Consider the following 20,622-nt stretch of genomic DNA (forward strand, 5'->3'; position numbering starts at 1 on the left):
CCGACTGGGCGGTGCCTCGGGGAAGACGCGCCGTTTTGGCGGGGAATTGTGACGTCCGTGGAGCCCGGGTCCCTGCTCCGGCCGCGGCCAATAGATGGACTGGCAGGACCGCGGGTGCGAGCGGCTGGGTCTCGGGACTCGGGAGAACCGCGAGGCGGGCCAGAAGCTGGAGCGTGGGCACTGGAGGGCTGCCTCCACCGCAACGGCGAGACGGAAGTCCCGCGGCGGCCCGAGCCCGGCTTCCGGGCGGTACCCTGTGCTCTGGGAGCGGCGGTGTCCGGGCTTCCGGCGCTGGCAGGCCCGGCCGCTTGGCGCGTAGAGGCGGGTCCTCACCGGGTAAGAAGAGGAGCTGGATGAGCCCTTGTGTGGCGCGGGGGGACAGGACCACTCTCCGCCCCGAGGCCGCGGACTCTGGGAGGAACGTTCTTTCATTGCCTTGCTGGACGCAGGGCATAACTGTTGACCTGCTTGCCCCGGGCCGGTGGGAACTCAGGCCGTCTGGATCTCAGTCCGCTGCTGTGTGTGTGAGAGGAAACACCAGACGGCTCGCTACTTTTCTCCGTCCTGGGCGTGACTAGGCGAAAGAGGACTTTAGTCCCTTTCAGGTTTTAACGTTGGGTAGGCCTCATTAGCATATGAAGATGGCTGCACCTAAAACCTCCATCCCTTCCTTAGCCGAATGTCAGTGCGGGATCTGTATGGAAATCCTCCTAGAACCTGTAACCCTGCCTTGCAACCACACGCTCTGTAACCCATGCTTCCAGTCCACTGTCGAAAAGGCCAATTTATGCTGTCCCTTCTGTCGTCGCCGGGTCTCTTCGTGGACTCGGTACCATACCCGAAGAAATTCTCTGATCAATACAGACCTGTGGGAGATTATTCAAAAACACTATGCAAAGGAATGCAAGCTTAGAATCTCTGGACAAGAGTCAAAGGAAATCAGTAAGTAAAATTAAGCATGTTTATTGGGTAAAAAGGCCCAAAAATCGCTTAGAAAGGGAACCATCTTTGCTTTTGGTTCTCGAGGCAGGGTTCCTCTGTGTAGCCCTGGCTATCCTGGAACTCACAATGTAGATCAAGCAGACCTCGAACCCAGAGATCCACCTACCTCTGCCTCGTGACTTCTGGGATTAAAGGTATGAGCCACCACCGCAGGGCTCGAACCATCATTTTCTAGTTTAAAGAAAAAGAAAAAGGGGCTGGAGGGAGATGGCTCAGCTGTTAAGAGCACTGACTGCTCTTCCAGAGTTCCTGAATTCAATTCCCAGCAACCACACGGTGGCTCACAACCATCTGCAGTGGGGTCTGATGCCCTCTTCCGGTGTGTCTGAAGAGAGCAACTGTGTACTCATAAATAAAATAAATCTTTTAAAAACAAAAAAGAAAAAGGCTAAAACAGTCGGAATCGTAAGCCCCGCCCACACATCAGTTAAAGTCAAGGACAGAGTTTTGTCATATGTAATGGTCAAGTTGTGTTCATCTGCTGTGAATTAAGGTTGTTTCTTTTTTTAAAAACGTTTTTTTAGACATGTTTTGAGACACGGTTTTATTACTGTGTGTCATGGGAGAGCCTTAGCCTCGCAAACACGAGTTGCAGGTGTGCAATTACACACCTGTCCTTTATTATGTAGTACTAGTGAGGGTTGGCAACCTTTTCTTATAGAAAAGATTGCCCTTTATAAGGGCAGAATGGTAAGTATTTTGTGGACTATATAGTCTACCAAAGACAGTGAGCTCTGCCACTGTAGTCAATACATTAATGTACATTGCCCTTTGTAAATGAAGATAGTGCCTGTGTTTCCATAACACTTTATGAAAATGGGGGGGGGGGGCAGATTTGTCCTGCCAATGAACCGTTGCTAAATAACCCCTGTCTTAGGATATCACTAACTATTACCGTTCTTAAGAACAATTCTTTATCTGTGGAGGTAGCAGAATTAAATAATTGCAGATACTTTGGAAAGGAAAACTTGAGATTTCTTATTTTTTTAAAGTTTAGCCAAGACTATATGGTAAGATCCTGTCTCCAAAAAAAAAAAAAATCCCTTAAGCTTAAAGAAAAGAAAGAATCCAATTAAAAATGGGCAAAGAGGTTAGGTAATGTGGCTCATTCCTATAATCCTAGCTAGCACTCAGGAGGCTCAATTCAGGGTAAGCCTGAGCTACAGAGTAGATTCACAGACAGACAGCCTGGGTTATGGTGGGACAGTCTCAAAGAAAAGAGGTGGCAAAGGGTTTAGACAGTGTTTTATATTCTAATGATATTGTGGGGTTTAACTAGCATTTTACAATGTCATGAATGGAGTAACCAGTCACTAGGGAAGTAAAAATCAAAACCACAGAGATAGAGGCAACACTACCTCTTCCTACTCATTTGGACGGCTATGAAAACCCAAATGGGGGAAGGGGAGGGCTTCGGTGGTGCATTGAGTGAAGGAGCTGTCGCCAAGCCTGATGACCTGAGTTCAAACCCAGAACTCATGTGGGTGAAAGAAAAAAGCCAACTCGTATAAGTTCTCTAATTTCTTTATGGACATAAAAACACATGTACACACAGGTGTGTGCCAACAGCAAGACAAAGTAACAAGTGTCAGAGAAGATACATAGCAAGTGGAATCCTGTGCATGTTCTTAAACCCAGTTAAACACAATTCCTGCATGAGTCAGTATTTCCTGAAAAAGCGGAAAACAAACTCAAACTAAGAGTCCATAGCAGTTCCACAGTAATCAAAAAGAGGAAACATGCTTGTTTAGGAGCATGCATATTAAAATTAGAATGAGACAGAAGCTGGCATGGCTCTTGTGCAAAGATGACACACAAATTCATCCAATGTTCCTTTTTTGTGAGACAGGATTTCTCTGTAATAAATAGCCCTGCCGGTCCTGCCCTCAAACGTAGAGATCCACCTGCTTCTGCCTCCCAACAGCCTCGACTAAAGGTGAGCACCACCACTGCCCAGCTTTTGGAGCCTTTTAAAAAGAAAGATGAATTAAGTCTACTTCAATGTCTACCTGCATAAAGAAAAAAAATTTAACTTTTGTAATCCAAATGAGAAGGGTTTTTTGAATGTATGTTCTGTTTTCAGATGGCTCAAATATGAAAAGGTCCTTCCTCTGAGAACATATTAGTACAAACTTGTAAAATGTATTATATAAAAATAACAGGACAAAAAGGTAGAAGTGCCCAAGTGTCATCAATGGATGGATAAACTAAATGTGCATATCTGCCACAGAATATATTGTTCTTTCACTAAATGGAATTGTTAAAGTTGTAATGTGGGATGAAGGCTCTGTTCCAGCTGTCATTACTCAGGTGGTTCTATATGGAGAGCATTAACGTCATCATTGGATCAGTCCACTGATAAGTTCATCCCAACTGGACTTTAGGTGAGGCCTGTCTGGAGGAAATATACTGGAAATGCCTTTGACCGGTATGCGTTGTTCCTGGTTCCTCCATGTGTTTCTTTGCTTTTTGACTGCAATTGAATTGAATCTACCAAGCCTTTTCACAGTCATGTTTCTGCCTTGCACAGGCATAAAACCACAAATGCAAGCCTCTAAATGAGCCAAACTAAATCTTTCCTCTCTCAAGTTATTTATGTGACACATTTTGCCATAGCATAGTGGCTAACAGGAACAAAATTGACAGGTTCTAGATCATGGCTATAAAGAGGTGCGGACCAGCCTAGCCTGAGATCATAACAGCCTACCGCTTCTTCCTTCAAACTAGGACTAGAGGTCTGCTACATGCCTGGCTCCACCTCATGACTTTCCAGACTATTTTCTCGGTACTATTGAACTTTAAAATCTTCAATAAATTTCTAAATTGTAGGCATGTGATAGGTCAGTGTCAGAGTGCTTTGAATTCAATCATACATATTAGCTTTTAAAAATGTAGAGCCAGCCCTGGTGGTGGTGGTGCACATTTTTAATCATTGCACTCAGGAGGAGTATCAGTTTCCTAAAGCCAGAATGACATAAACTATGACACCAAAAAAAAAAAAAAGAGAGAGAGAGAGAGAGAGAGAGAAAGTCCTAGTAGTTTTGGAGGCCAGAAGTCAAACTGAAACCAGGGCCTTTGACATTCTGCACTACTTTCTAGCTTTTTGATTTCTTCTGTGTGTTAGTGTTACGCCTGATGTATGGTTGTGTGCTGTGTACATGCCTGGTGCCTGCCCAAGGCCGAAGAGGATGTTGTATCTCTTGGAGCTGGAGTTAGAGATGGTTGTGAGCACCCACCATGTGGGAGCTGGGAATCAAACTCAGGTCCTTTGCAAGAGCAGCCAGTGCTTTTAACCCCTGAGCCACCTCTCCTGTCCCAGCCCCTTCTCTGTCTTGATACCATCTCCTATTTGTGCATATTTGTCTTTGTGTATAAATTTGTTCCATATTTACAAGATTACTAGTCATAATTAAAAGTTCACCCCAATGACCATATTTAACTTGATTACCTCTAAATGATCCTGTCTCCAAATAAAATCAGTCTCAAGCACTGAAGGTTAGATTTGGAACGCAGCTCAACAGGGATACTCTTAAGGTTTCCTCTCAGAAAAACTACAAAACATTTTTAGATAAATGGAAAATTCAAAGACCTAGCTGGGTATGGTGGTTTGTGGCTCAATACTTCTAATTACAACAGAGGAGTCTGAGGCAGGAGGATCACGAATTGGAGGCTAGACTTTGTCTCAATTTTTATAAATTAATTTATTCACTCCTTCATGAATCTCTTAGTATACTTGTTTGTTTTCGTTTTTTTCAAGACAGGGTTTCTCTGTGTAACCCTGGCTGTCCTGGAACTCGCTCTGTAGACCAGGCTGGCCTCGAACTCAGAGATCCTCCTGCCTCTGCCTCCCAAGTGCTGGGATTAAAGGTGTGAGCCACCACTGCCTGACTGTTTGTTTTTTAAGTACTCTATTGGTGGGTTTTTTTAGGGCCTGGTGCATGCTAAATATGAATTCTGCTGTTGACCTTCATCCCTAGTTCTGCCTTTTACAGTTATTTTAATAGAATTTGTGAGTGTATGTCTGTGTATTAAGTTTTAATAGAAGGCCAAAGTTAGTCATAAAGTTCTGTGTTGCCCTAATGCTATTTTTTTCCTTGAAAACAGTTGAGTACCAGCCAGTTCGTCTGCTCAGTGAACCTGGAGAGTTGAGGCGAGAATATGAAGAGGAGATAAGCAAGGTGGGTAAGAGATAGTTCAGGTTTTTGTTCTTTTATTTTGTTGAAAACGCCTTTGCTGTGCTTTCAATCTCATAAATCCTAGATTTACATATAACTATCATGTACTGAGAGGTTAGTCATTTTTATATACTTGATAACTGCAATACCCTCTCCTCCCTATTAAAAAGTGTTTGGTTGTATTAGGCATGATTTCACAGAGATCCTGCCTCTGCTTCTCAAGTGCTGAGATTAAAAGCATGCCAACTAAACTACCTAGAGGTTCCATTTTATTTATTTATTTATTTATTTATTTATATCTTATTTTATGTGTATGGGTTTTGCCAGCATGTATGTGTATGCATCCCATGTGTTCTTCATGTCCTTAGAGGTCAGAAGAGGGCATAGGATTCCCAGGAACTGTAGTTACACTAAGCCAACATGTGGGTCCTCTGGAAGAGCAAGCAGCTGGGGCTCTGAAGTAAACTAATGAGCCATCTTTCTGGCCCAAGGTTCCGTTTTAAATATTCAACCACAACAGTTTTTATTATATAACTAAATAGTGGGTGCTTTCTATTTTCAGAGAGGGGCTTGCTGTATAGCAGTGGCTGCTTTAGTACTTACTATATACAGTTAGTGATCCTAAGCATTTAAGTATAAGTACTTCTTTGATTTCCCTAGGTTTTTTACCTTTAAAGGGGTGATAAAGGAGTGGTAGACTGGGTGTGGTATCCAGGGAGACTGAAGTGCAGAGTGGAAAAAGGTTTAGTTTACAGTGAAGCAGTTGAGAACCTCACTAGGTACTGTGGTACTGGGAGGATACTCACCTGGTTTTGAGATGGGCTCTTGCTCTATATCCCAGGCTGTCCTAGTGCCCACTGTGTAACCTAGCTAGACTGCCCTCAGCCTGATGATCCTCTTGCCAGAGCCTCCTCAGTGCTGGTATTATAGGTGACTAGCTCCATGTGAATTAGTAATTTTGGTCTGAGAAGGAAGCAGGGAAGCAGAGTAGAAAGAGGAGCTTGTCCAGGAGCTTGTCCGTCATGACCCAATGTAAGGGAGAGAGTGCTGAGGAGTGGCCATTGACTTTTTCTCCATAGATAAATAATTGATTCCTGTGTCTTGGAAGCTCCTTTAGAAGTTTGAAGTTAGGGACTTTATGACTAATTAAGAAACATGAAGACTCAGGAGGCAAGGTGCTAGAAATAAACTACACCAGTTCAGATGAGTACTGCTGGGACAGCACGCTGCGTCAGAGCAAGCCTAGTGCTTCTTTTTCTCAAAGGCCAGTTTCCTGAATTTATTTCAAAAGAGTATCAGTAGGGGCTGCTTTTAGACCAGGCTGGCCTCGAACTCAGAAATCCGCCTGCCTCTGCCTCAGGGGCTGCTTTTCTAACTGGAACTCTGTGTTATAAAGCTGCAGTAATGTTTGAAATTGGGCTGTGTATTAAGCTCAGTGTCAGGATCCTATAGAGGAGCACAAGCAGCTGTCTGTGACGTCACAAAAGCGATATTTATTTATTTGCCAGCAGGAGGGGGTAGGAACTTCAGAGGGTAAACTGGTCTAGCAAATAAAAGAGCTGTTGACATCCAGGAAGCACAGTTGTATGTTACTCATGGAGGCATGATCTAACACGCAAGTGAATGAAACACAGTGCACTTAGGTCAAGCTGCCACACAATGAGCGTTTGAGTAAATTCTAGAGGAAAAGAAATGGACCTTACTGTATCTGTACAACCAACTGGGAACCTGTTGTAGTGAGTATCCGTGTTGAACTAGCTGCAGCAGCTGTTTTCCAAAGATTAATAGAATAGAAACATTTTACTCACCCAGTATGACTTCCAAAAAGGAAGACTTGTTTGATTAGGGAAAGTGGGGAGGAGTTAGAGATAGGGTCTATAGACCTGACCCAGGTTAGCCTTGTCTAATGGGTTAACAGCTGAGATTACAGGTGTGTATTACCACACCCAGCAAAAGTCAAATGTTTGGTTCTTGCATTCTTACTGTGAGTGTGCATTTGTGCCCATGAATGAGAGTCCAGAAATTGATATCTGGTGTTTTTCCCTGATCCTTCTCCACGTTGTTCTTTGAACTTCAGTCTCATGGAACTTCAGCTCATCAATTCAACTGGACAGGCTAACCCGTGAACACCCACCTTCTGTGTGGTGCTGGGATCCAAACTCAGTTCTCAGTTCCTTATGCTTGGATAGCATACACTTGCCCACACGGAGCCATCTCCCCAGCCACCTAAAGTTCCTGTTAGTTGGTTATAAAGAGTGTATGTGCACAGAGAGGTCCTGTCCTGTATAGTTCTCCATCTATTCCTTTTAGACAAAATGTCTTCTGAACCTGGACAGATTGCTGCTGCTGCCTCTGCTGCTGCTGCCTCTGCTGCTGCTATTTTTTCCTCAGCTAGTCTGGAATCCAGGAAGCCTCAGTGATCCTCCTGTTTTCACACATAAACACTCACACAAGTAATATTTAAAAATAAACATGCCAGGCATGGTGGTGCATGTCTTTATTCCCAGCACACTGGAGGTAGAACTAGGTGGATCTCTTTGAGTTCCAGGACACCCAGGACTACATAGAGAAGAGACTCTGTTTTTAAAAAGAACAAAAGTAGCAGCAGCTGGGTCTAAGGTATTCTTGCCCTGCTCCACCTTGGTAATCTTCCTCTTTTCCTTACTAAGTCTGTCTGCTCTGCTTAAGAGAGCAGCAGCAGCACCTAGGTTGGGCTTAGGTGGTGGGTGGCTTTCCATGAACTGAGGAAAACACTCGAGTGTCTGTGCTGCTGTGGACTGAGGGCAAGAGGTTTGAGTCTTTGACCAAAGCTCTGTTGGGCTGACTGGCGTGGGCTTCCTGAGGGTAGGACTTTGAACTGGCTGTAGAGGAGTTTACCTGTAGAGACTTGAATTCATTGGAGATACATTCTTAATAGTTTTTACTTTAATTTTCTGTTACAATTATTGTGAAATATGAGTATTATAAAAACTCAAAGAAGGGTGTCCTTCATTATTTTAAAGGTGGAGGCTGAGCGACAAGCCAGCAAGGAAGAGGAAAACAAAGCCAGTGAGGAGTACATACAGAGATTGCTGGCTGAGGAGGAGGAGGAGGAGAAAAGACAGACAGAAAAAAGAAGAAGTGAGATGGAAGAACAGCTGAGAGGCGATGAAGAACTGGCCAGGAGGCTGAGCACCAGTATTGTAAGTTTAAACAAACATGCTCCCATCTTCGGCACCGAGGAAAGCACCACAAGAATTAGAAGTTTGTTAGGATCTTTGTTCTATGAAAGGAAAAACTTTTTTTTAATTTGTGAGTACATACCACATGTGTTTGGATGTCCCCAGGGCCAGAAGGACATCAGATCTACCTGAATTATAGGCAGTTGTGAGCCACCTGACGTAGTTGCTAGGAAGTGATTTGGGTCCTCTCAAGAGCAGTTGGTGATTTAAACCTCTGAGCCATTTCTCCAACTCCAGGATAAATAATAGTAACAACAACAACAACAGACTTTTGTGTTTTGTTTGTTTGTTGTTGTCTATTGTCTGTCTGTCTGTAGTCCTGTGCAGTCTAGGAACTCCCTGTGTAGATAGATCTCACAGAGGTTGCCTGCCTCTAACCTCCCTCTTGAGAGCTAGTATTAAAGGCCTGTATACCACTCTCAGCCCAAAAAACTTTTTTATGAATGCAACATATTTTTTAAAGATTTATTTATTTTATTTATATGAGTACACTGTAACTGTCTTCAGACACACCAGAAAAGGACATCAGGTCTCATTACAGATGGTTGTGAGCCACCATGTGGTTGCTGGGAATTGACCTCAGGACCTCTGGAAGAGCAGTCAGTGCTCTTAACCGCTGAGCCCTCCAACCCTGAATGCAACATTTTTGTGTATTATTGCACATATTTACTGTAGTTGGGTACATGTTCATCAGGGTTGGGAATATGTAATATTTTTGTGTGTTGTTGCCTATTTACTGTAGTTGACTACATGTTCATCAGGGTCAGGGTTATGGATTAAATCCCAGTATAGGCAAATACGTGATACCCTCAGCCTGATACTGTTTTATCTAACATTTACTTAGTGTATGGGTACCACATTAGTGGCAATCAGAGGACAGATTGCAGGAGTTGGTTCTCTCCTCCTCTGTGTGGGTTCTGGGGATCAAACTTGGGTCTCCAGGAGTGCTGGCAAGTGTGTTTACCCCTTGAGCTGGTCTTCCTAACCTAACCTAGTCCTTAAGTAATATATTGAACCTGGATTCTGTTATCTATTAAATTATTGCTTATAAAGAAAAATAAAAGGCAAGGTGGTAAAAATACATATGCTAAACCCTAACGATTTTAGGACTTAGTGCCTTAAAAGAGCCTGGGAGATAGAAGACAAAGCTGTCGCACATGTTATAGCAGTGAACTATATATGTAGGTTTCTTTTTAAATTATTTAAATCCCTGGGGGTATGGGGAATATAATGATGTTTAACTCCCTTACTTTTGAAAAAACACACATGGGAATATATTTTATCAAAATGAAGTATACCTAGAATTGTTTTTTATGACTCTTACCATTTATAATGTATTTAAGCTTTGTGATTTCATCCCCCTTTTGTTGTAGTCTCTCCTCAGTTCTCGTTAAAATTTAGAAAGATACACCGTCAGGAAATTAAATTAACCAGTTATGGGTTAATCCTAGCACTTTAGGAGGATGAGGTAAATGGATCACTGCAATTTCAAGGCCAGTGTGAGCTACATAGTCAGAACTGTCTACAAACAAATGTACAAACCAGAAAGTGATGGGGGAAGGGAACAAAAGGAAGAAAAGAGAGCGATTATCTCAAGTAGACTAGTAAGTCGTTGATGAGTGGGATTGAGATGGAGATATGGAAAAAGGGAATTTGGAGTCACTTGGACCTACTAAGTCTAGTTTTCAATGAGGTCAGAGTAGATTTATTGAAATTTTAGGGTAATTGTTCGTTTATTGTAACGTTTTAGAGATGGGTGAACAATTATGACTTATTTCTGTGTAATAACTTTTGATCCAGATATTTTCTTGGCTCTTTAAGTAATATTTTCTACAGTAGAGTAAGGTAGCTATACTTCCATGAAACTGTCAGGCTGGCTCAGTGCAAAGAGTGCTGCTTACACTCACAAAGAGCCAGATTTGATTCTTCGCACCTACACACATGCCAGCTTACAGTCATCTCTTACTCTGGTTCCAGGTACCCAACACCCTTTTCTGAACTCCCCAAGTGTCAGGCATGCATGTGGTGCACAGACATATGTACTGATAAAATATCCGTACACATAAAATGGGGAAATCTTTAAAAAAAAAAAAAACCATGAAATTATTGGCTAGGAGATTAATATCTTCATTTATTTGAGAGTATATTTGTGTGTATTGTGTTTTATTTTATGTATACACATGTATTTATATATAATTATATTTATAGTAACAAATATAATTTAGGCAAACTTGAATAGGCTTAATTTTTTTTATATAGTTATACCTCGATATCTCAATTAATTTTGGGATCTCGCATACAAACAAAAATCTAAAAATAGTCAACTCTTACATAAAATGGCATAGCTTTGCATATAACCTAAACATATTCTCCTGTATACTTATTTTCACTATTTGACCAATGTGTGTTCGTGCGTGTGTGTGTGTGTGTGTGTGTGTGTGTGTGTGTGTGTGTGTGTGCGCGCGTGTGTGCATGCGCACATGTCAGAGATCAGTAGACAACTTGTGAGAGTTGGTTCTGTTTCTATCTTTCTGGTCTTGAGATGGAACTCAGGTTGTCAGACTTAGTGATCAGTACCTTTAACTACTGAGCCATCTTGCTTTCCATGGACTTTAAATCATTACTTATGATCTGTAATATGATGTAAATGCTATATGGGTACCCGTTGCAAAATAGACTTGGAAAGGAAAATGAAGGAAAATGATAGATAGATAGATAGATGTAGTCAGTAGTCTTTTAAAGAGCTTATAGAATTTAATTATTATTATTTGTTTGTTTGTTTGTTTGTTTTTCGAGAGAGGGTTTCTCTGTGTGGCCCTGGCTGTCCGGGAACTCACTCTGTAGACCAGGCTGGCCTCGAACTCAGAAATCCACCTGCCTCTGCCTCCCAAGTGCTGGGATTAAAGGCGTGCGCCACCACTGCCCGGCTTAGAATTTAATTTTTGAAAGATGGTAAGAATTTTGAGTTAGGGGCTAGAGTGATGGCTCAGTGGTTAAGAGTATTGACTACTCTTTCAGAGGACCCAAGGTTCAATTCCCAGCACCCATATGGTAGCATACAGTTGTCTCTAACTCTAGTTTCAGGGAATATGATACCTTCACACACACACATACAAGCAGGCAGAACACCAATGCACATAAAATACAAATAAATTATTTGTCTTAGTTGGTGTTTTACTGCTGTGAACAGGCACCATGACCAAGGCAACTCTTACAAGGACAGCATTTAATTGGGGCTGGCTCAGAGGTTCAGTCCATTATCATTGAGGCAGGAGCATGGCAGTGTCCAGGCAGGCATGGTTCAAGAGGAGCTGAGAGTTCTACATCTTGTTCCAAACACAAACAGGAAAAGACTGATTTCCAGGCAGCTAAGATGAACAATGGTTGCTTTTTAAAAGGATGCTTTAAGCCGGGCATGGTGGCACATGCCTTTAATCCCAGCACTTGGGAGGCAGAGGCAGGTGGATTTCTGAGTTCGAGGCCAACCTGGTCTACAGAGTGAATTCCAGGACAGCCAGGGCTATACAGAGAAACCCTGTCTCAAAAAACTAAAAAAACAAAAAAAAAAAATTTACCTTAAAAAGAATTTTGAGTTAATGCAATTCATCAAGTTCTTAATAAAATGTCTTTGTATGTTTTTCTTGTTATTGAAGAACAGCAACTATGAGAGAAATATCTTGGCTTCTCCTTTGAGTTCCAGAAAATCAGATCCAGTCACAAACAAGTCACAGAAGAAAAATACAAACAAACAAAATAACTTCGGAGATATTCAAAAGTAAGTGAACATGGCTGTCATTTATCCATTGATTGTCTACTCTATGTATGCCTTTGGGTTGTGTTCATACTGACTACCAAGGCTTTAAGGTTTGTTAATGAGCTTTTGTTGTCTTTTAAAGATTTACTTACTTACTTACTTTTTATTTTTATTTTTATTTTTTTGGTTTTTCGAGACAGGGTTTCTCTGTATAGCCCTGGCTGTCCTGGAACTCACTTGGTAGACCAGGCTGGCCTCGAACTCAGAAATTCACCTGCCTCTGCCTCCCGAGTGCTGGGATTAAAGGCCTGCGCCACCAGGCCCGGCTTACTTACTTACTTTTTATGTGTGTAAGTGTTTTGCCTGCATGTAAATGCATGGAATGTGTGCCTGGTGCCCTTAGATGCCCAAAGACAGCGCTGGATTCCCTAGTACTAGAGTCATGGCTGTCTCTGAGGCCTAGTGTAGGCATTGGGAACTGACCCTGGCTTGGTATCGGACATGGAGCAAGCACGTATACCTGCTGGACCATCTTACCAAAAAGCTATTTTAATTGAAAGCTTGAGCCAGGTGGTCACACCTCTAATCCCAGCACTTAGGAGGCAGGCAGACCTCTGTGAGTCAAAGGCCAACAGAGCTAGTTCCAGAATTGTTCTAGTTCTGTGTAGCCAAGGCTACACAGGGAAACCCTGTCTCCAAAAAAAAAAAAAAAAAAAAAAAAAAAATTAAGAGCTAGAGAGATGGTTTAATGGTTAAAAGCACTTGTTGCTCTTTCAAAGGACCTAAATTCAATTCTCAGACTTAAATCAGGTGTGGTAGCTCCTAACCCACTCAGGGAATACCATGCACTTTTCTGGCCTCTACAGACCATGAAGCATACAGTCATACATACATACATACATACATACATACATACATACATACATACATACATAAAAATAAAACGAATCATTAAAGAATGTGGGCTGGAGTTACACATAGTGGTGCATAGACATGTACATGCCTGTAATCCCACCACTTGGGAGGCAGAGGCAGATGGATCTCTGGGTTCCAGGACAGCCAGGCAACACAGAAAACATGTCTTGAAAAAACAAACAAAATCTCCTATTTTTGTTTTTGTTTATTTGCCTGTTTGTTTGGTTTGGTTTGGTTTTGGTTTTTCAAGTCAGGGTTTCTTTGTGTAGCCTTGGCTGTCCTGGAATTGACTCTGTAGACCAGCCTAGCCTTGGACTTACAGAGATCCACCTACCTCTGCCTCTCAAGTGCACCACCACTGCCGGGCTAAATATTGAGGCTAACCTGGACTACAAAGTGAGATTCAGGACAACCAGAGCTGTTACACAGAGAAACTGTGAGAGGGGAAAAAAAGGAAAGAAAAATGAAAAGAAAAGGAACTCTTTTTAAAGTAAGAAATGAGGACTGACAAGCTAGCTCTGTGGATAAAAACTTGCAGTACCAGCCTGGCAATCTGTGTTAGTTCTCTAGAGCCCGTGAAAGAGAGTGGAACAAGAACTGATTCCACAGAGTTGTCCTTGGCATGCATACACATGTGCGTACATGCATGCACACACACACTGTTGCAGTCATGTGCTAATAAATATCAAACCCTTATACACATACAGTAATAAATAGTAAGAGATAAGAAACTGAAGTCTGTGTAAGGAGAGAGATGAATAAGAGGCCCCATAGGGAGGGAACTTTATAACCAGACCTCCCCCCAATACAACATTAAATCAAGCAGCATGTACGAGAAAGTGCACAAATCTGAACAGTATTTCCTAGGGAATTTCCTGCATGTCCAAATAACCCTTTGGAGTAAGATATAGACTGTGCACAAATGCCAAGTGTTGTGGGACATGAATTCCCGCATTTGTAAGACAGAGGCAGGTAGAACTCTGTCAATTCAAGGCCATCCCATCTACATGTGGATCTTCAGCACAGCCAAGGCACTGTCTTGGAAACCTTTTATAGAACACTTTCTCAAGTAAAAAAAAAAAAAGAGGAAGGAAACCTCTTTCCAAACAGTCCCATATGTCCCTTCTTGCTTTCTTTCAAATTCATGGCCTCTTTTTCATTAATTGTTATTACGTGCATATATGTATGCTTATGTACATATTCCTGTGTACATATACATGTGTTTATGTATATACATTCCTAAGTATAATCTCCATCAGTACTGTTACTTGTAGGTGTGTTTTCAGGGCTAATCATTTGGAACTGGATAATTGTTGGGCTCTTCCCTGGGGAAGCATTGCTTGGTGGCCTGTAGTTCTTTGTTAGGGTCAAGGCCCTGTGGGCTTTCCCCATCTGCTTTGGTATGTCAAAGCTAAGTAAGTATAATCTCAAAAATAAAAGAAAAAATAACATACATACACAGAAATGTACATGTCATTCACTCTGGTCTTTTCCAGTGATATTCCTTTCCCATTACTATAATTTATATGATTCTTAGATGTGTGCATTACTCTTCTTTCATAAACTTTGTTTTCTTTTTTTTTTTTTTTTTTTTTTTTTTTTTTAAGACAGTCTCTCTTCTCTGTGTATCCCTGACTGTCTGGGAACTCACTCTGTAGACCAGGCTGGCCACAAGTTTAGAGATAAGAGGCAGACAGATCCGCCAGCCTCCGCCTCCGCCTCCGCCTCCGCCTCCGCCTCCTGAGTGCACCACCACTGCCTGGCTATTTTCATGCCTCTTATATATTTTCTTGATAAGATCTTTAAGGGAATAAAAGTCACTAAGGACTATGGTTGGGTTTTTTTGTTTGTTTGTTTTTGGGTTTTTTTTTTGAGACAGAATTTCTCTGTATAGCTCTGGCTGTCCTGGAACTCACTCCATAAACTAGGCTGGCCTCAAACTCAGAAATCCGCCTGCCTCTGCCTCCCGAGTGCTGGGATTAAAGGCATGTGCCACCACGCCCGGCTTAAAGCATCCTTTTAAAAAGCAACCATTGCTGGGCGTGGTGGCGCACGCCTTTAATCCCAGCACTCAGGAGGCAGAGGCAGGTGGATTTCTGAGTTCGAGGCCAGCCTGGTCTACAGAGTAAGTTCCAGGTCAGCCAGGGCTACACAGAGAAACCCTGTCTCAAAAAAACCAAAAAACAAAACAAAACAAAAAAGGATGCTTTAGACTAGGTATGATTGATGACACACATTTAGTACCACTTACTCTAAAGGCTAAATAATAAGATAGGAGAACTTGGGTTTGAACCCAGCCTGGTCATTGTAAGTGACATGGTAAATCCTTGTCTAAAAAGGACGAGTTGCCAGTTGTGGTGGTGCACACTGGCAGGATTTGCTGAAGGAGGCAGAGGCAGGAGAGTCTCGAATTTGAGGCCAGCCTGAACTATACATTTAAAAGGAGGCAGAAGAGGCAGTAAGTAGTGAGTGAGGTGGGATGCTGTTGAGCCTTTGACGCTTCAGATTGCCAGGAGGACCTCAAAAGCTGCTTCATGCAGAGTTCCAGTGGAGAAACTAAGTTGTCAGAGGAGAACAATGAAATCCTCTCATCTAAGTGTTAGGATGTCAGGTGCCTCCATGGTTCATGGAGTTGAAAGAAGAGCATATGTAACGTGTCAGCTCTTGATTTGTACTAACTGCCACTAATAAGCCTTTTTTACCATGGGAGAGAATTGGTTTAAAGTAATAACAAATAGCTGTTAACATGCATGAGAACCTGGGTCCCTGCTGGCAGAAACAATAAAGCCATTTTCTCCCGCTTTTATTTTAAGAAAAAATATTAGCCAAAATTTCTGGTAAGACATAATAGCCTCCTCTTAAAATAATGACTTATTTTTGTTGTTGTTATTGTTATTTGGTTATTTTTTGAGATGAGAGTTTCTCTGTATAGCCCTGGCTGTCCTGGAACTCAGGCTGGCCTTGAACTCAGGAGTGATCTGCCTCCCCAGTAATGGGATTAAAGATGGATGTCACCACTGTCTAGCCTAAAATGATATTTTTGTGAATTTTGAGAAACTTTATGGTCTTCCATTGTTTGACCTTTAAACCCTTTTCAAGAATTATAAAATATTAAAATGACCTTTTCTGTTTTTACACTAAAATACAGTGCTACCCCACCCCTCCACCCCTGCTGTGTTACATGGCAGGAAGCTTGTGCCTCCTGTGTACTAGCCAAGGCAGTTTTAGAGTACTCAGGGTTTCAAATTTTATCTCAAAGTTGACCGGAGACCTGGAGATTTTCCAGTAAGATAGCCAGCAAACATACAACCTTTAGGCATAAGTGGTTCATCAACCTTTTACCATATTGAATTTTTTTCAAGACATCAAAGTTTTACTAAACTTTAAACATTTTTGTTTGTTTGTTTGTTTGTTTAAAGATATTTGTCACCTAAGTTGAAGCCTGGGACCACATGGGCATGTAAGGCTGAGTTCGGAGAAGACATCTGCAAGTCTAAGGTATGTTGGTGCTCAGAGTGGGAGGGGCATTGACTCCTGCTGCGCATTACCTGGCTCTCTGGGTTCACTTTTCTCTAATGGACCCTGATAGATACTTTGGTCTTTGTTATCAGAGGGGCTCTGCCCTGGCTACCAGTGGATGCCTCCTTAGTAAATACACAAACAAGTGAGCTTCTCTGTGTCCAAGTGAAACTTTATCTTTTCTTTTAAGATTTTATTGATTTATTTCTAAATAGATTTTGATTTTTTTTTTTTTTTCCCAAAAGAGACATGATTTCTCTATGTTGCCCTGGCTGGCCTGGAACTGGCCTTGTAGAGACCTTCTGCCTTTGTCTCCTAAAGGCTCTGATTTGTTTTCATGTGTGTTGGTATTTCGCCTGCATGTATGTATGTGTGTAGGTGTTGGATCCCTGGAACTGGAGTTAGAGACAGTTGTGAGCTGCCATGTGGGTGCTGAGAATTAAACCCAGGTCATCTGGAAGAACGGCCAGTACTTTTAACTGCTATACCATCTCTGTGTTTCCTACATGTGTGTTTGTACAACACATGTGGATGCCTGGGGCCCAAGAAGGTCATAAGAGGGCATTACCTCAGTACTGGAGTAAGGTTGTGAGCTGCTGTGTGGGTGCTAGGAATCAGTTTGCGTCCTCTGCAGGAGCAGCAGCAAGTACTCCGCACTGAGCCAGTTCCCCTGCCCGCAACTTTGTGCTCAAACATAGGCATAGGCCAGACGGGCCATGGTTTCTTTTTTTTGCTTGTTTGGTTTTGTTTTTTCCTGGACAGGGTTTTTCTGTGTTCCTTTGGCCGAAATGGAACTTATTCTGTAGACCAGGCTGGCCTCGAATTCACAAAGATCCAACTGCCTCTGCCTCCTGAGCTCTGGGATCAGAGGTGTGTGTACCATAACTGTTTGGCTGGGCCATAATTTCTATTCTCTGACTAACATAAAATTTACACAACTGAACAGGTTACATGTGGCTCCTGTTTACCTAGAAGACTTTCAGATGCAAAGTAGTGAATTTTAGGAGGGCAGTGTCAGCCATGAATGTCAAGGAGGAGTCCTCACAACTGAGACTCTAAGCCGCGGCCAAGCAAGAATGTGGTATCACTCAAACCCCATGTGGTGTGGGCTATAATCCTTTCACACAGGAGGTTATGGTCAGAAAAATATAGCAAGTTTCATGTCAGTCTAGACTACATAGTAATACTCTGTTTCAAAAAACTCAATTATTTTTGGTCACATCCCCATTATACAGCTCCAAGGGGTCCTGGTAATGAACAAACTTAGAGTTTGTTGTTGTTGTTGTTGGTGGTGGTGGTTTTTTAAAAGTCACTTCAAACTTGGGAGGCAGAGACAGGCGGATTTCTGAGTTCGAGGCCAACCTGGTCTACAAAGTTAGTTCCAGGACAACCAGGGCTATAACAGAGAAACCCTATCTCGGAAAAAAACAAAACAAAACAAAAAATTCTCCTCAGAATAGGTCTTTGTAGATGCATCATTAAAATACCGAAGAAGGGCTGGAGATCACTCACTGTTCTTCTGGAGAGCCCAAGTTTGGTTCATTTACATCAACTGCTGTAACTCCAGCTCCAGGTACTCTGGACATTTGCACTCATGTTCATGCATTGCCCCTTCCTCCCCCAACAGATACACTTAATTAAAAATAAAACCTTTAAAATATCAGAGACGATCATAACACGTAAAGGTCAAAACACCCTGAACCAGAAGTGTGTAAGGTGAAAGAGGCCAAGACCTGATGCCAGCTATTGGCCATATGTTAAATATAATTAAAGCTACTGTAGGTTTCCATGTCAGTGAAATGACTTGTCTTGATCTTACTTGGCACACCAGGTAAAAAATAGGATTAAGAAAGAATTATGGTAGATAGGTTGTGATAGCAAATATGACGGATGAGAATCCGTCATTAGTAATATGTGATCGTGTCTAGTGACCATTCATCTAAGATATCAGTGTAACTGGCTTATATGTTTTCTCTTTATATACTCAGGAATTTTGTTTTCTACAGGAAGCTGACAGTAGTGACACGAAGAGCCCTGTGTTGGAAGACACAGAAATTGAAAAAAATATGCCAACACTTTCTCCTCAGACCTGCCTGGAAACTCAAGAACAAGGTTCGGAGTCTTCTGCAGAGATAGCTGTGCCACTGCTCTGTGTAGGAGACACTGGGCAGTGCCTCCAGGGAAAAGTTGAACCAGTATCAACCAGTCCTGATGATGTATGTATTGTAAATGAGGATGGGCCTAGAGCCACAGTTTCTTACTCTAATGAAGCTGCAGTTAACCCTTCTAGCAAAATAGAAAATGAACAATACTCTGTGACAAGTGTGACCCAGTTAACAGGGGGCAACAGAGTTCCAACAGAGACTAGAATGTATCACTTACTAGTTGAAAAAGAGATTTCCGACCGAGAAAACCAGGAATCTGTGTTTGAAGAAGTCATGGATCCATGCTTTTCTGCAAAAAGAAGGAAACTATTCATAGAATCCTCCTCAGATCAAGAAGAAACAGAAGTGAATTTTACCCAAAAACTGATAGATTTGGAACATATGCTTTTTGAGAGACATAAACAAGAAGAGCAGGACAGATTGTTAGCATTACAACTTCAGAAAGAGGTAGATAAAGAGCAAATGGTGCCAAACCGGCAGAAAGGGTCCCCAGATCAATACCAGCTACGCACATCCTCACCCCCAGACAGGCTGCTGAATAGACAGAGGAAGAATTCCAAAGATAGGAATTCCCTAAAGCAAACTAATGCAGATTGTTCAAAATCTCAGAGGAACACAAAAGATAAATATTGGGAACCCTTTAAAAACACATGGAAGGATTCAGTTAATGGAAAAAAGATGCCAACTTCTACTCAAGATAATTGTAATGTATCTAAAAGTGCCTATTCCCTACAGCATAGAAAGTCACAGAGAAGCATTTTTCAAATGTTTCAGAGATAACCGAGCAAAGCATGGGGAAAGAGTTCTATAATCCAGAAACGCTGTATTGCAAAGCTAACTCTCCTGTCCTAATGCCCTGAGATGTGTCATTAGGTCTGCTCAGCAAGCACTTACTCTTTGAGGTGTGGTTACAAAGGAAGAGTTTACAAATGTGTTTCTGCAAAAGACAGCGATTAGGAAACAACCTTGAGAATTGTTTTTATTGTCAATAACTGCTGTGTTCTAAGTGTGACATCTTTAGAGGTATAAAAACACCTTGGTCAGGATGTCTTCAGGTCCCACTTCCCTTTCCAAAACTTTTATGGGCTTTTTTTTTTTTTAAATGAATGGGTAAGGAGTCCACACAGGTATCTTCCATAACACTAATTAGTTAGAGAAAAGCTGCTAGATTGTTAATGCAAGGGTTTAAGAGTGATGGGATGAGTGGTGATTGGTAGGTAGGGGATCGATGGAACTGAATGGATAATCAGAAACTGGGTTCAGCATGGACTTCAGGTTTCTTGTGGCAGAACATTCTCTTTAATCCCTTTAAGTGGCAGAAAATATTTAGAGTTTATAGCTTTTCCCTCTATGGCATCTTGGTGTAAAAGGGCAAATTGGTATATTTTTACTGATCTTGTCTAGAAGCAAATAAATTATTGTAATAAAATGATACTGTGCTCTGCTGTTGAACACCTGGCATTACCATCCTTACTGCTTACTGGCTCAGACACATGCTTGTCTGTGCACACAGATGGAAAGTGGTGTGGGGTTTGTCTTGATTACCCTGGGATCCAGACAGATATTGTGAAGTTGAGCTTCTATCTTTTGTTAAGACAACTTAGCAAGCTGTAGTTTCAGTAGACTCTATTCTGGTGTCTTGGCTCCATTTATGTCCTGTGAACATAATAAACTGTCCCAATGCAGTGTTTGGCTTTATCCACATTTTTGACATTTGAATTTTTTCTTCTGAGTTTTAAGACTTTATGTTTATCCTGGCAAAATTTTCTCTAAAAGCAATTTAACTTAATGCTTTAGGAAGATAGTGATGGGACTTCGAATTAGATATTATCACATTCAATCTTTGTGGAATAGTTCATGACCAGAAAGGG

General features: G+C 41.8%; 1 protein-coding gene and 1 non-coding gene across 3 annotated transcripts; both read left to right on the forward strand.

Moving 5' to 3' along the window:
• On the forward strand, positions 1-20,183 carry Rnf168 (ring finger protein 168). 2 transcript variants are annotated; one of them, XM_029544879.1, is made up of 6 exons: positions 1-942; positions 5,107-5,180; positions 8,180-8,359; positions 12,052-12,173; positions 16,487-16,565; positions 18,575-20,183. In XM_029544879.1, exons 1-6 carry the CDS (start codon positions 636-638, stop codon positions 19,529-19,531), a joined length of 1,719 nt encoding a protein of 572 aa, XP_029400739.1. In that variant the 5' UTR covers positions 1-635; the 3' UTR covers positions 19,532-20,183. The 2 variants fall into 2 exon arrangements, with proteins under 2 accessions (XP_029400739.1, XP_021065327.1); XM_021209668.2 differs by having other exon boundaries at positions 18,593-20,183.
• LOC115065194 lies at positions 2,742-2,844 on the forward strand. Its single transcript, XR_003844981.1, has one exon. It is a non-coding gene; the product is annotated as a U6 spliceosomal RNA (small nuclear RNA).
• Positions 20,184-20,622: the final 439 nt, after the last annotated feature.

The sequence above is a fragment of the Mus pahari genome, chromosome 12 (assembly GCF_900095145.1).
Source record: "Mus pahari chromosome 12, PAHARI_EIJ_v1.1, whole genome shotgun sequence".
Classification (NCBI taxonomy): domain Eukaryota; kingdom Metazoa; phylum Chordata; class Mammalia; order Rodentia; family Muridae; genus Mus; species Mus pahari.